The sequence below is a fragment of the Uloborus diversus genome, chromosome 5 (assembly GCF_026930045.1).
Source record: "Uloborus diversus isolate 005 chromosome 5, Udiv.v.3.1, whole genome shotgun sequence".
Lineage (NCBI taxonomy): Eukaryota > Metazoa > Arthropoda > Arachnida > Araneae > Uloboridae > Uloborus > Uloborus diversus.
In genome coordinates this window covers 98412109-98429015 of record NC_072735.1, presented here as the reverse complement: position 1 = coordinate 98429015, position 16907 = coordinate 98412109, and the positions used below count along the sequence as shown (strand labels likewise).

The window sequence follows — 16907 nt, the reverse complement described above, 5'->3', positions numbered from 1 at the left end:
ATAGGCCCATCTACCCCTGGCGATATATATCTTTTTAGCACACTAATTATCTTTTTCATATTAGAATTCTAAAAGCAAGAATAGTGAAGTAAATAAAGAACATTCGACTAATTAATAAAAATCTACAGATAGCAGAAAAAAGGTATATGTGCAAGTAACCAGCCGGTTAGAAGCCAGTTAAAAAGCTGTTAGTCTTTGCACGTCACGATTTTTTTTTTCTTTCAAAGTTTTTCTTGCAAAGTGGCCAATCTTATTGATTTGAAAACAAAAATGACTTGAACAGTATTAATTACCGCTAGATTCTTCAAAAATATAAGCAAAAGTACTTAGTGTAAAAAAAAATGTAACCTAAAATGAGGTAGTGAGAAGCAAAGGGATGTAAGTGGACATTTTCAAGTTTTGAGTGAAACGCGTTTGAAAATAACATCCTTTGTAGGCTTTCATTGCAATTTTTTCTAAATCATGCTGTATAGCAGCAACTACCAGGACTACTAGTACTCTTGCCCCAAGACAGAGGAGAGGTTCACCTACCACCATGTGTACTGGTTATCTCCAAATTTTTAATTTTGCTACTTACATCCCTTTGCTTCTCACTGCCTCAAATGAAGTTTTTAAACTGTTTGCAACGGTTCCTCGGTTAATTAAGTGTCTATTGTGCTTAGTTTAGTACTTGATTTTTTTCTCGAGTTAAGGATAGTTAAGTCATAGACGTACACTTAGCAGTATATGTCAGAAATGAAAATTCACAAAATCTTCGTTTTTGTGTTGGTCATACAATTCTGTATCCCATGGCAAACTAACGTGTCAAAACTGGCGATTTTATTGTTATTACTGCATTGTGTAGAATCCTATTCCGCATTGATCCATAACAACGTAATTCTATTTTTTAAAAAATTACATGTAAAAAATACATTTGTAATTATTTGCCAGTGTATAAGGGCGCGAGTCCCGCCTTTGTTATGCGCCGGGCTACGTTTTTACGCTTTCGAGCAAAGTATGATTAGAGTGTTGTTACATATGGCTTTATTCAGAAAGACATTAATCCATTTAAAAGGCAGCCATGAATAGGAAAAGTAATTGCAATAAACAATTGAACATACAGTCTGAGTAAAAACTTTAAGTCCAGTGCACTTTTTTGAGAAATTAGACACACCTTAATCTTAGGATCAAAAAGTCAAATGAGTGATAATTATTAACCATAAATACAAGTAAAAAATACAAAAAAAAATAATTGTAAGTGTTTCATTATCAGAAAATATTACAGATTTGAACCTGAGTAAAATCTTTAAGGTCAACATAGAAAAAGCATATGAGGACAAAAATTCAAATATTTATAAGCTTGTGTGGGAGCCATTCCTTCAGATTACTTCAAATATTCTTGTTTTCATTAATGAAACTAGTTTTCGACAAAATTCGAAATGTTTTTTTTTTACCATTCATCTTCGATGGTAGATGTCAGCTCTATTGATGAAGTAAAACATCTCTCCTTTGCATAAACTCTTCTTGCTAAGTCACCCAATAAGTTTTCTATTGGGTTAAGATCTGGAGACTTAGTTGGTCATTTCAAAGTTTCAACATTGTTTACTTGGAGCCTATTTTTTGCAGTTACTCGGATGGACAGATGCGTTGTTTTGCTTATATTTTCAATTTTTCCAGCAATAAATTCAGAATTTGGTAAAAGATGACTTGGGAAGACATTTTGATATGCTTGTGAGTTCATTTTGCCTGAAACAAACGCAACTCAGCACACACCATTGTAAGCAAAGGACTCTCAAGGTTCTAACAGAGCCAGCATCTAATTGACGCTTGTAGAATATTTCTTTTTCTTTTCGTAAATCATGCCAATAGTACTTCCGTCCGTTTGGTCCATCCATATTCCACTTCTTTTCGTTAGAAAAAAATTATTTGTATTCATTGGTTATCCCAGGTCATGATTTCCTAGCTAAAGTTGAAACGCTCTATATTGTGCATTTTCAATAAATGAGGTTTAAGCAATTTTGCAGCATTAATAAAATTTCCACACCTTCTAATTTTGTTCTATATCATTTTTGACAAACATTTAAACCTACCGCTTGAATAAGTTTCCTGGTTGAGTACTTTTCAGGTAATGTTATAATTTCCAAACTCTTTTTCCATGACGCGAGGACAAAGATTTAAGTTTCCCGGTTTTTCTTTTTACCCTAATTGCGTTTAAATCAAACAAAGATGTTGACTTCAGTCTTCGATCTTCCCTTTTTTCCGCAATAGTACGCCTGCTTATCCTTTTTGAAGAAAAAGCTTCAATCTGCCCTCTTTCTTGAACAGTTAACTTTTTACCTTACGATATCGTCACAAATAGGACAAAAACTTTGAAGAAATTAATCACAAAACTGCAAGTTGAAGGGTTTCTACAATCTTGTTAAATGATGTGACATTTATTACAGTATAAGTGCTTGCAGTTTTTTAAAAATACTTTTGGCCTTAAAGTTTTTACTCAAGCTGAAATGCTAACTTTGAAAAAACCACTGCTTTTCTGGTTATTACATGCTTTACAAATCCTGTCTGTTGCATTATTTCTTACCAATGAATATTAATAATTAATAATACAATAATATTAAAATCCCTTTAATTTCGTTTTCCTTTTTTCAAAGAAAATTATACTGGCCTTAAAGTTTTTACTCAGGCTGTACAACAAAACAATTTAAACTCAAAAATAAATCTGTAAATTAGAGGATTTTACAATTATAGCAGAAATAGAGAAAGTCAATTCAGGGAGTCCATGACAGATTGCGTAGACCAATAAAGATTTCCGAGTAATTTTAGTTTTTGATCAGTTGGGTTAAGTTTCGAGCAGTAGAGGTGATGAATAGCATTCCTGTTGCCAGAACCGCAAATTAGACAGGTACTAGATGTTAAGATACCTATCTTGTGGAGGTGCTCAGCCAGGCAATCATGGCCTGTAGGGAGCCTAAAAAGGGCCACAGCTTCCGCTCGAGGTTTATTACAGTAGGTCCTCCACATCTCTTGAAATTCGGCCCAAGGTATGCCGTTCGAGTTGACTTTATTTATGCTTGTAAGTTGATCTTGAAATTGGTTTTTGCAGAAACGAATAAGTGACTCACTGAGAATGGGACAATTCACTTGGCAATCTAAAGAACCTTACATGGCCAGGGAGTCAGCCATTTCATTTCCATGGATGCCTACGGGTAGTGATAGTGTGACTTACATTAATCTGGCTTTGAGGTACAGAATTGTTAGGTGCAAAAGCGCATTCTTACTCTGTTTTGTATCCGAAAATCCAGGCTAATGTATCAATGAAATAGGCCGGCAAACTATGCCCTAGTTTGATAGAAAGCATGTTCCAGAAATGCGTGGTTTTGAAACTGCCTCCTGGATACCGGATTACGCTCAGACTTGGATGCCGGGTAATTATGGGATATGCAGTCCTCTCGACATCAGACCACGTCACCCGATTTAGACTCCCAGAGGTGCAGTTGAAGACTTTAACTGAATTCGGTCTGAAAAAGAAAAAAAAAAAACGTAAGTTGCGTAGGTCGCAAACAGTGAGAGTGACAGAAATGTGAAATGAATTGGGCATGCTGGTCTAAAAGTTTTGTACACCGGTTTTCAGAAATAGTGTTTCCAAGATCGGACAAAAGTGAGAGCTTCAGTTACAAATATCTTTGAAATGGTGTTGAAAGTGCGCTCAGTGAACAGAGGTCAAATAACACTCGACATGGTTGCAATGTTCGTGTAAACTGCAATTTTAGAACTCTATTTTCGAACATTTTCCGGGGAGGAGGACCTTCGCGAATGTTACACTTATGACTGTAGGTTCATGTGGTTATTTCTCTTTCCAAGCTTAACGCAATTCTCTAAATTTGATTGCGCGATGCTAGTAATAACAATCCCCCCCTCCTCCCTCCAGGCAAAAAAAAAAAAAAGAAAACGAAAAATTGAGTGGCTTCAAAATTTTTGAAAGTTTCGAAATTTTTGTTTCACATTAGTAATTACATTTTTTTTTTTTTTTGTAATTTATTTAACCAGCTTTTTTTTATTTAACCATCTTTTTTTTAATATTTTTTACGAAGAAAAATTACCAAATCTCCATTGTACACTGATTTGTGGTATAACGCCTAGGATTACTATGAAGCAGATGTCGCGGTATAGAAGGCGCAATGGGGTTGTTTCCTTCAGTCAAAAGTAATACTTTAAGTCACTGAAATTCATAGAATGAGCGAAAAAAATAACATGCACCCAGAAAATACTTTCATTTTCCCAACAGTTTTTTTTTTAAATAATTTTTTTAAATGTCCGATTTTTCAAACAAGGTGATGACGTCCCAAATGATGCTCTTTGGCGCATCTGTCTAACGTATTTCCACGTTATGATATTCTAGAAGCGAATTAATATTGTGCTCTACGCTTGCTATCAACCATATCGTTGCCAATACACGTGAGTAAAGATGCGAATTAAATATTTTGCTCTGTGAATGGCAACACAATGGCACTTCATCATTTGTGATGTCATCGGCAGAAACTTAAACAATGAAAGCGCACCAAATTAAGTAATTTTTTTTAAATATTAAACTTAAACAAATCATTTAAAAAATTGTCAGATCCTATGTTTTTAAGCATACTCTTTCAAAAAAAAAAAAAAAACTTTCAAAACTTTGGAAACGACCTCATTGAGATTACTGAAATGTAAATAAGGGGTGAGGGCAGTCAACTGGATTTTTTTTTAATGGTTGGAGGGGGGGGGGGGGTGGAGCGCAAGTCAGTATTTTGCCCCGGGACCCAGTTGAACTCTCGGCGACCCTGGCTCTGGTCATGTTGTCGCTGCGAAAAATGTCCATTTCGCAATGTGATTTGACCTCCGCTCAATCAGCACACTTTCATGCACTTTAAAAAAGATACTACTCTCTGATTGCATCGACCTCTGACGTCCAATACTGGAACATATTTGAAAATTATTTTTTGTTGAAATTCATACATTAATTATTAAGATATAGCAGCCAAGTTCAATGTGAAAAACCTTCGATCGATCCACCCTCTTCAGTAAACGACAATAATTACCCCTGAGATTCACCAGAGCAAATATTTTTGTTTAAATACTTGCATAGATTCTTTATGTATAGCAATCAGTGGCGGATGGGACAGCATGAACCGGCCGTGGCATTTACTAGCCAGCCGGCCCCTTAAGGGTTGCTCCTTGAAGAGGAGATGCTCCCCCTCCTCCTTTTTTTTCAAATGAAAGAGGGCGAGCGCATACAACTTCCAGTTTTAGGAGGTTTTAGAAGTTTTAAGAGGACTCATATTAGGAGAATTGCGTTTACAAATGTGTAGAGAAGGAATTTATGTTACGAATACTTGCACAGTAAAAAGTGTAATTTTCGTGCAGATGATGGGGGGGGGGCGCTCCCCCGGAAAATTTTCGAAATTATAGCAACAAAAACGTATTATTAGACTATTTTTAGATGATCTCGGGCGATGTTTGCGAGAGGGAGAATTTGGAGATTTCCCCCAAAATTTTATCAAAATCAGAGCTTAAAAACGCATGTGTAAGCTATCTTTGGAAACACTAAGAGAAGGAAAGGAGTACAGAAATTGTTTCTAGGCAAGATATCTCAATTGAAGTTCTCAAAGCGCCAATTTAGACGACAATTGACTCTATTTGGGGGAGGGCGATGTTTTTTGAAATTGAAGTTCTTCAAGTTTGTTAGCGATAAATTCCCCCCCCCTCCCCCTGCCATAAGTCAGTATATGCAGGCTTTATGAGCAATAACGATTGAAGAGGAGGAACTTTTCACGCGATATCGCGTGAAAATAGTGTATAATTTTGATGAACGTGTAAAGCGAAAATTCAGATGATTCTTGCGAAGGAGAATTAGGAAGTGATCCCCCGGAAAATTGTTGAAATTTAAGTTCTAGGGACATACATGAATAGGTTATCATACATGTATAGGAACATATAGGAATCACATACATGTAGAGGAAAACGGATAAGGTGAGGAATCTTTCGCAATAGATACTCAAATGGCTTCAGGTGGACGACATGTGAAGCCCTCGTGGAAACATTAGCCCTGTGTTAACATTAGCCGATATCTAATGAACTTAAGGGACGTCGCCTAGCTCAAAAAAGTACCTTCAACGTTTTTTACACTTGTAACGTTTTTACACTTGACCGGTCATTTCATACATACTGCATATGTATGAAATGAGCGTTCGTTTAGTTATTTCAGACGTATCTCAAAAACAGAGGTAGAGAATGGGTTTACAGATTTAGTTTAAGAGCAAAGTAATTAGAAGATCTAAGTATTGACAAATCGTAACGTTCACTCGGGGGGGGGGGGGGGGTAGAAATGGTTTCGGGTTTGTAGTCTTAAAAATGCACTTGAGGGTATCTTTGGTAATGTTAGGGGGAGAAGAGGCTCGGGTTCGGGAGTTTTCCGGAGAATCTTTGCGAAATTGTAACTTTAAAAACGCAGCTTTACATGATTTTTTGGTGATATTAAGGAAAGGAGAGATTCGGGGCCGACGTCCGGAAATTTTTCTGATTTATACAGTCGCCTTCTTGACGATCTTTGCATTTGTTAGGGGGGAGGGAGTTTCGGGGGTGCTTTCCCAGCTATTTTTCGTAATTGAAACTTATAAATGCAATTGTTATATCACTAAATACTTTAAGGATAGGATGGCTGTCATTGGAAATTCTTGAAAATTTGGAACTCCAAAAACGCAGGTTTAGACTATCTCTGACAATATTGAAATGAGAACAAAGATCCAGCGCCTCCCCCGCCCCGGAATTTTTTTTTATTTCTTGTCTTAAAAATGCATTCCAGATCAGCTTAGGTTAGGTTATGGTGTGGAGAGGTTCGGGGTGCTCCCCTGGAAATTTTTCGAAATTAAAATCTAAACAATGGGATTGTAGGTCTTCTTTGATAAAGTTAAGGTGACCGACAATTCTTCGAAATTTAAGCAGAAAGACGTTACTTTAATCTACTTTCAATGACGTGAGGGGGAGGAGTCTTTGGAAGATAATTTGTTATAGAAGCCCATGAAACGAAATTTAAGACGACCTTTAGCGATGTTGGCGTGTATTGGACGAAAATTTTTCGAAGTTAGTTTTTAAAACGCAGTTTTTGACGATCTTTGGTAATGTTATGAAGATCTTTAGTAATGGTAAAGCTGTTCGGAGATTCTCCTTCAGTAATTTTTTGAAACTTGAATTCTAAAATGCAGTTGTAGATGATATTTGCTAATGTTATCAAGGGTTCGGGGGCTCTTCCCAGAAATCCTTTTGGAATTGAAGCCCAAAAAAAATTTCAGCCCATCTTTGTTGATACAGGGGGAGGAGAGGTTCGATGACCTCTGAAAATTTTCTAAATTGAAGTAATAAAAGCGAAATTTTAGATGATCTTTAAAGATGGAGTGGAGGCGTTTCTGCAGGATTTACGTGATCACTCTCCTGGAAGCTTTTCGAATTTGAAGCCCTAAATACCAATGGGGTGGTTTCCTTCAGTCCAAAATACTACTTTTAGTAATTGAAATGGATAGAATGAGCAAAAAAAAAAAAACATAGACCCAGAAAATACTTACATTTTCCTAACAGTTTTATTTTAATTAATTTTTTTAAATGTCCGATTTTGAAATCAAGGCGTGGTCTTTATGACGTTACAAATGATACGATTTGGCGCATCTTTCTACTATGTTTCCACGTTATGATAATCAAGCAGCGAATTACAATTGCGCTCTACGCTTGCTATAAACCATATCGTTGCCAATGCACGTGAGTAAAGATGCAAATTAAATATTTGTTCTGTGAATGGCATTTTATCATTTGTAATGTCACACGACAGAAGTGTAAACAATAAAAGCGCACCGATTTAATAAATTTTTAAAAAATATTAAACTTAAATAAATTATTTAAAAAATGGTCGGATCTTATGTTTTTAAGCATGCTCTTTCAGAAAAAAATACTTTTAAAATTTTGGAAACGACCCCATTGTAGGTCATCTTTGATAACGGTAGGGGTTTGGAGAAGGGTTCCGATTTGGAAACACAAAAGTTCTAAAACGCGTTTGAGCTATCTTGGTGGTGCAAAATGAAGTTCGAGAACCTCCCTCCCTCTCCAGTTTCTATCTTCTTTTATCAAACTTCATTGATACAAATGTTGTGAAAAACCTCCACTAGTATTTCTTTTCAAAGACCATCTTATTTCTATGGTTTTTCTATAGTGAAGATTTCAATTTCCAATCTGATATTTGTACTTGTTTGAAATTAAAGCCTTTGGGATTCATTTGAGTAACCTTTTTACATTTTGGAGTGATATGATAATTTTCAGTGACACACCGCAGGTTTTCTTTTCCCAACTTTATTTTTTAAAAATATCATGCCTCCAGAATCTCTTGATAAAGTTTTTGTTTACTTTTGCTTTGTATAATACATTGAAACACTTAGTGTTCATAATAATATTTTAAATCACCCTTACTGCATTTCAACTTTTTTTCTACTTGAGACATGCTTCGGCAGCCCCTATGAAACTAATGATTATTTATCTATTAATTTCTTGTATTAAGCTGAAACTTGTCATGGGTTTGTACTATGTACTGAATACATTTTTTCGTTCAAAAATTTTTTCGAAATTTGACAGAATGTATCCAAACATTTCTGCTGCCTTTAGTTAGGTAAATTATAGTAAAGACCCCTGGATATCCTCATATATAATAGCCGGTGATCGAGTTACGCGCGTGTTTCAACAACGAAATTCGCGCCACGGCGTGATAATTTGATAATATGTTTTGGTAATGTTTAACATGCAGGGAAAGCCTTTATTGTGACAAGGCTGAACTCGATCCGGTAACTTATAACTGTTTTACTGGTAAGACTGTCATTTCAGGGGAATTAAGAAACGAAAAAATGGTCAATAATGAACGATATTTACTGGAGTTTAGGGTTAATCCACTGGAGTTAGGGTTACAATTTCAACTATCAAAATATCACCAAACAGGCAATGACTTCGTTCAAATGTAGAAGAGTAGAAGCAATTTTCACCCGTTATACATCGATGGGCGACTTTCTAGTTCCTAAATAATATTCAAAGGCTTAATTGTTTCACATTTAAAGGTTGCATTTTTTTAAAAAAATTTGCTGAAAAAAAATACTTTTTGTCACTGGAATTCCACTTGCTATTTTATTCGCAACTCCAATAAACTTTAGGGGGCGCTTCAGCCACTGTCTAATGGCGGATGAAAAAGGTAAAACAGACAAATGCAGTAACTTATAACTTGCTTTGACGCTTAGTGAATGGCAGTAATTTTTCATCGTGTTTGTAGTAAGCTTTCTTTTCTATTCTTCTGAAATTACATTACACCATAAACTGTCTGAAGCCTGTAATTTACCGCAAAGAAAACAAGTGGAATGGAATGTTTTACCTTTTTCTTTAGTATTGTTTATCACCGCAAGGTAGCGTGTTCGAGCTCTGGAGTTGCGAATTATTACTATTTGATTTTTTAAATACTGGGAACGTTTTCTTTCTATCTTTTTTTTTTGTTTTGTTTATCACTAAATTAAAATTGGCAGCCTCCCCTGCCTTTACGTGTCCATTGTCCCCTACAAACTAGGGGTGACTGTTAGGGTCTTAGAAGGTCTTGGACAGTTATGTAACAAAATTATCGTACCGGCTGGTGAATTTATCAAAACAGCTTGCTCACAGCATGAGTTTGTAGAGTTTTTATTATTATTATTATTTTTTTAATTTTGCAACCATTATTTTTCTTGCAGCGATTTTCTTTTATGTCATTTAGAAATGCACAGGATATTAGGCCCGGATCTGCGTACCGGCATACCCCCCCCCCTCATTGCGCGGGGGGTGGGGGGGCCACGGCCCGCGTCCTTAAAGGGCCCAACGAGCCAAGAAATTGAAAAATAACCTGCACTAAGACTTATTAAGGTTACAAATTTCCACTGCTGGCATCTGGAGAGAGGCCTAACAGATTTTGTGGCAGGGGGCCCAAAATTTTTAGTTCTGGGCTGGATCATTATAAAATTTCCATAGATATTTAAATAGTTTTTTGTTTTTTAAAGAAGGGAAAGAAAAATCTTTTTTTTTTTTTTTTTTTTTTTTTTGTACTACTCAATTATACTACTCAAAAATTCAAGCGGCCCAAACAGAGGCGGCCCACCGAGCATTTGCCCGGCTGCCCGCCGGCCCCATCCGCCACTGATAGCAATCACGCTAAGTGAGAAAAGGTTCAATTGTGCCACGCTCTCGAAGCGATTTGCATCAAGTTCTAATCAGCACTAGTTCTCATAATGTTCCATCCGTATATCAACTTTTAATTGAATCTGTGCATTACGTTTTGAAAAAAAGTCACGCTTACCTAAAAAGTTCGATTGTTGTGCCCCTTTTGGAGTCATTGGTCCAAAACTTAATCAGCACTAATTCCCTTTGGGGCCATTTCTAAGCTGATATCAGTTCGATTCCTTGCATTACATTTTGAATTAGATTTCCCACAAAACTTTGCTACATACATAAGCACAAGCAGACAGATATTTTCAGAAAAAGTCAAAAAAATTTTCAGCACACTTTTAAACGAATAAATACCTGAAAACTCGAAAATCGAAAATAGTCACGAAATAGTCCAAAAGTTTATCCTATATATTTGACACCGAAAAATATATTAGTTAAATCACGTGGAAGAAATAGATTAAATTTTTTAAAACTTTTCAAATATTAGTGCTTTATCATTAAAATCTTGCAGATTCATAACACAGAGCAAATATTTTAGAAACATAACACTAATTATTTCTCCAAAAATGATATGTTTCTTTTTATTAAACACATTTTAACTTTAACTCTTTAATTTATTATTATCATATCAGCTTTTACCCATCATTTTCAATTACTATTTTTCAATCTACTAAGTGAAAAGTCTCCTACCTCATATTCAGTAAATTACCGCCCAATAGCCAAGGCTAAAGCAGAAATACATGACATACACCGCCAGTTTAGTCATTTCCAGCCGAGGACTGCAGTTTCGTGCTTATTAGCACTCATCAGCCCGGCATAAGAAAGTGACTGAGCTGAAGATGGAAAACCTCTTAAGGAAGCCAAGAGTGCCAAACAAACTGGTAGCTAATATGGAATTAGCGCAGACCAGACGAGTGACCGAAGCAATGGTTCGGGACTCGAGGATTGAAGGCAAGGCATGGTATATTCAGTAAATTACCGGCCCAATAGCCAGGGCTAAAGCAGAAATACATGACATACACCGCCAGCTCAGTCATTTCCAGCCGAGGACTGCAGTTTCGTGCTTATTAGCACGAAAATGAGTGCTATAAGCACGAAACTGCAGTCCTCGGCTGGAAATGACTGAGCTGGCGGTGTATGTCATGTATCTCCTACCTCATATTCACATTTTTAAAATATTCTACGTAAAGATATTGGTATTACACTAACATCGACATTTTCTTATGCGACAAAAAATGAGAAGAAGCAAAGGGATGTAAGTGGCAAAATTAAAAATTTTGAGATAACCAGTACACATGGTAGGTGAACCTCTCCTCTGTCTTGGGGCAAAAGATGGTACAAGTAATCCTAGTGCTGCTATACAGCACAATTTAGAAAAACATTTCAATGAAAGCATACCTAGGATGTTATCTTTAAACGCCTTTTACTCAAAACTTGAAAATGTCCACTTACATCCCTTTGCTTCTCACTGCCTCAAATGCCTATTTAAATATTATCTGATCTTTCTAAATTTACAAAGAATGTTATCAATAAATTAAGTAAAATGCCAACCTAATAAAAATGAACAACTTAGGTGTGAAAAATACAATGACATTTTACCTTTCTCTACCAATGTGCCATGCTGTGGTGATCAACAAATTGGCAACTAAATCAACAGGCATCCAATCTACCACCGTTCCTTCGTAAACTAACATTGTCCTGAGCAGTCCTTTGCCTGTCTGAAAAGAAATGAACCTCGTACTGAGTAAGGCGAAAACGTAAATTTTCGTGTTAAAATGCAAAAAGTATTTTTTATTCATACCATTATTATGAATGTGGTAGGCCCATTGACGCCGTCTACCCATCCCTGAAAACAAGGATAACATTTTAAAAACACTTCAATGTATTTGATTGGCAAGCAGAAAAATAAAATTTGAACTAAAAGAAAGGTTATCAGTGGTGCATCACCATCACGCACTTTTTTTCTTTATACAAATCTCTTTTACGTAGTATATACAGTAAACTTTCGATTATCCGTGGTGTTTCACACTTTAAAAAAAAATCGGCTATGAACAACTCATAGTAGAAAATTGCACCTACTTCAACTTAACAAGTCAAAATCTGTTCCTACAGATTCATATTTCTTTCTTCCCCCTTCCTACCAATAACATTCAACCTTTCATAGTCTTCAAAACCTGACACGGTGAAACAGAAACATTACACTATTTACTGTTTTCATATCTGCACTACAAACTGATTTTTAGGTGTACACCGGGGGTTCTCAAACTGGGTACTGCGGCACCCTGGGGCGCTAAATAATAGCCAGTAAATAAATCCTCCATTTTTTGATACAGTATAACAAAAATTCACTAGATCCTCTTTCATCGTGGTCAAAAAGCCTGATGATAAAGAATTATCAACAAGCCATTTTTCACTATATCAGGCAACAGTAGCAGTGTAGCAAAAGTTATTGCAGAAGAGTGATGTAAAAAAACCAACTGATCTTATTTTACCGTAATTTTTTTTTCTACATGGTTCCCTGAAGTTTAACAGGAGTAAAAAGCGTTGCATACTGTTCTTGAAATCTAAATTAGGTAGTTGACGAATTCAAAAAGAAAAATATTGTTGTGTGCCGTCATTTTTTCCTGAGATTTGATAACCTAGAAAAGTAGATTGTAGCACGATAGGACGATGGTTCGCCTTGTTAATACTTTATCCTTATAATATAAATGTAACATCAGAGTATTTGGGAGGAGGATATGATCCTGTGCTACATATGCTGCACATAATGTGCACAAATTGTGCGCAGGTTAGGGGGGGAAACCTGAAAATAACGACTTATTAGTTGTTTAACATAATAAACTATCTACGGTGCCATGAGAAAATTCTAAATCTTAAAAGGCTGCCGTGAGTCGAGAAAGTTTGAGAACCCCTGGTATACACTACTTTAAGCTTTAGATCTTAACCACTCAGGGGCGCCCCGAACTTAAATTTTTGGAAAGGCAGAAATTCCCAATTTACCCAATGAAGCTCTTATTTTGCTGAATAATAAAATACGAGTATACACACATAAATACTTCGAATGGAAAAGTTCATTCGGGTAATATTGTAATCATGTTCCCAAATTTTCCGAATCGTCAGATAAAACTTGCCGAATCGGAAAATTTTTTGGGAGGCTTATTGCCATACAATATTTCCGTACATTGTCACACAATATTTCCGTACATTGTCACACAATGTTTCCGTACATTGCCACACAATATTTCCATACAATGTAACCTGGTGTTGTACAGCGCTTGATGTCTAAAGGGTTTCAGGCCTGGTCCCTCGCCCCGGGACGACAGGTTCTGGGGGTCGGGGGGGGGAGACCAATGCAGTCTATTTCTATGGCTGTTTTTTGTTAATATTTGATATGAAAACTTGAAGGAAGATGGGTAAGAACGGCAGCATCAATATTTGCCCCGGCCCGGAAAAATCGAAAATCCGGCACTGCTAAAGCACACAAGTAGATCATATCATAATTAAAAATTGGTCGAAAGTGGATTTCTAGTGTTTCTTCCAATCAGCAGCCAATCTTCCCAACAAAGTAATTAGATAAATTAGCAGCCATTTAATACGTTTTCTCACTTTAGATGATTAGCTGTAATTCTAATAAAATTAATATTAGTATTTATAAAAGCATTATAGAACTCCATTTCGGTTTCTGCAAAAGCACCTATTTTCATGAGCCCGTCGATATTATGAAAATAAGTGCTTTTACAGTACTTAATTTTCAAAATAGTATGCGCTGGTTCATCGGTCTAAGTAGATTGGGCGCCGTAGGGACTCTAGGAACATTGGGCGCCGAGCACATTGGGCCCAATGTTCCCGGCACTAAATATGCTCGGTGTCCAATGTTCCCAACACCGAATGTTCCCGGCGCCCAATGTTCCTGGCGCCCTATCTTCCCATTTCGCTGGTACATACCGGAAATGGTTCTCGAAAGGCAGCTGTCACAATAGAGGGTCTGACGATAGCTATGGGTAAATTACCACCTTCTGATACGAGAAGAGTTTCCGCCAAAGCTTTGCTGTAGTGGTACGTTGTTGGCCGATTGTCCATAAGTTTTGGAGTAATACTTTCTAACAGATCGTCATCCATCCATCTGGTAAAAAAGCAAAAGGAAGCCTTGAGAAACTCGGAATTATCCGCAGGGTTAAAAATAACCTTAGTTTAATTTGTGTTTCAATATATTTCAATCAGATCTCGATTAATGTATAAGATTTTCTTGTAATTAGGACAAAACAGACACACAGTAAATTTTAATTTTACTTGTGAGGGTAGCCGGTTTGCGTATTATTGACGCGTCAATCTAGGAATTTCTTCTCTTTTAACCTAAACATAAATGACCTCGTCCAAACTCTCATCATGTTACCAAAACCACACTATAGTGACATCGCAATTCTACAATTAAGCTATCAAAGCAAAAATAACTCAGTACCAAATGAATCGATATAACCTATAATGTGTACTCAGTATTTCGTACCCACCCACATCGTGCAGTGCAACAAGATCTTTTATTGACAAACGTAACGCAATTGAAGACCCTATCCCCGGCTGTGTCCGAAAGGAGTATAATACTGGCGTGGGCAGGTAAACGGCAGTATCTGCAGAAATAATAAATCAGATGGACAGTCACGTAAAGTAGCCGTGCACCATGCTTTTTCCCACGGATAATTATTTTGTGTTATATGATTTAGGATAGGGACTTCAAGCTTTCTACATGCATGAAGCAATGAATCCAGTAGAAAGAGAAAAAAATGCTCTGCTAGAAAACCTTCCTTAGAGTAATAAGCAGAGCCTGATTACCGCATGGGCACGTGGGGCTCCTCTTAGATTTCAGGGGGCCCAAACTCCCCTTAATTTATCATAGTAATTAAAAATAAATGATAATTTCACTCAGAATCTAGAGTACAATGATATCATTTATATTTTTGCAAATGCCAAGACAAAGGAAAAAATCTCTTATTTGTTGATAAAATTTCCCCTTAAAAATTTGATACCTTTTGCAAATCCCAAAACCCACTCCCAGTTTAGTCTGTATTTACTATTAAAAGTTATATCATAGATAATTTTTATGTTTACGATTTACGGTTACGGGCAAATTTTTACCACATCTTATATAATTATAATGTATTATCTCTTCTTCTTTTTAAATGTAACTTTATACTATACTAGTCTACAAACCTCCCCAGTACCAAACTGAACAAACGGTGAAAGTTTCAGCCAAATCTGCCGGGTAGTTTCTGAGATCTTAGGGAACAAATTTACCAAACTCCATTTTTATATATATAGATTGTCATATGAGGTACCACCAAATTCAGCACAGCTGTGTACTGTGTTAATAAGTAAGTATCGAAATATTTTATTTCTTCTTTAATAGCATAAGGGGGAATAGATTGGGGGGGGGGGGCGCACAGAACGAATTTTGTGTGCCAGTGTCTTCAAATATTTTGGGCCCTTCCGCAGGAGGAGGGGGGCCCGAAATAGAAATTTGCCCCATGTCCAATATCAGAATGATCGGGTTCTGGTAATAAGCTGATTCCAAATCATTCTCTCTATCGCGGGACATAAAAATAGTAATCAAATATATTTTTTTAGGATCGTAAAAATTGAAGATAACATCAAGACCAAAGTAAACATCAAGAACAAGAGGTGAATTTAAAAGAAAAGGTGTTTGATTTTGAATTGGGTCGGAAAGTATGAAAACACATTTTAAAATTATTTTCTCTACTTTACAACAGGGGTCTCAATTTTGAGCAACCCGCCTTGTGACGAGTTCTTTCGTCAGAAATAATAATAAAACATTTTGATTGAAGGATGTTTGTATTCAACATGCTAAGTCTGCGTAAAACCAATACTACATAGAAAATGAACGAAATTATTACAATATTAAACGCCATAGACCAACAACTTGCGGTTTTGATCTGTAATTAGTTTTACATAATCAATAGTTTTTGAATAATTTCTTTATCAGCATGATAGGTTGAACTAACAAAAACTTCGAATTCACTATTGTTTGAATTAGATTGACCAAATTTTAGATTAACTGAACAAAACTTATAATTATTATCTTTTTCTTTATCTTCTTTACTAATAATAAAGCTGAAAGTCTCTCTGTCTGGATCTCTGTGACGCTCATAGAGCTAGACCGTTCGGCCGATTTTCATGAAATTTGGCACAAAATTAGTTTGTAGCATGGGGGTGCACAACTCAAAGCGATTTTCTGAAACTTCGGTTTTGTTCTTCTTCTATGATCTTAGTTTTACCACTATTGATGGACTTAATTCCTCTGCACCGAGCGAATTACCATAACATGGACGAGCAATTCATCATCCATTATTTGTAAATATACAGGCAAACCAGATGATCTTTTAATTTCCTACTACGGGTAAAGCCGTGCGGGTGCCACTAGTTCCTCTACACATCAATTAGATAATAGTTTAAAAGCTAATTTAAGCATTTACTTACTGTGCAAGTTCGATGACTTTTTGAGGAGCAATTTTTTCTGGATATACGACTTCATCGATATCAGAACGATTGCAATAACTGTACGCTGTCGATACATGAACGAAAGCCTAAGCAAAAAAGAAACAATTGACGCTTTGAGAGGAACACAATTACAAAATATTGATTTTTTGTTTCGTTAGAAAGTATTCATA

The 16907-nt window shown here is 36.2% G+C and overlaps 1 protein-coding gene across 1 annotated transcript in view; it reads right to left on the bottom strand.

Moving 5' to 3' along the window:
• Positions 1-3253: 3253 nt before the first annotated feature.
• Positions 3254-16907, bottom strand: part of LOC129223033 (putative fatty acyl-CoA reductase CG5065) — a 45422-nt gene continuing 31768 nt past the window's right edge. Inside the window, exons 6-10 of the mRNA XM_054857597.1 lie at positions 16717-16823; positions 14173-14350; positions 12029-12073; positions 11827-11945; positions 3254-3497 (exon numbers count right to left, since the gene is read on the bottom strand). Of these exons, the coding sequence (XP_054713572.1) occupies positions 3254-3497; positions 11827-11945; positions 12029-12073; positions 14173-14350; positions 16717-16823 (693 nt within the window). The remainder of the gene's footprint in view (positions 3498-11826; positions 11946-12028; positions 12074-14172; positions 14351-16716; positions 16824-16907) is intronic.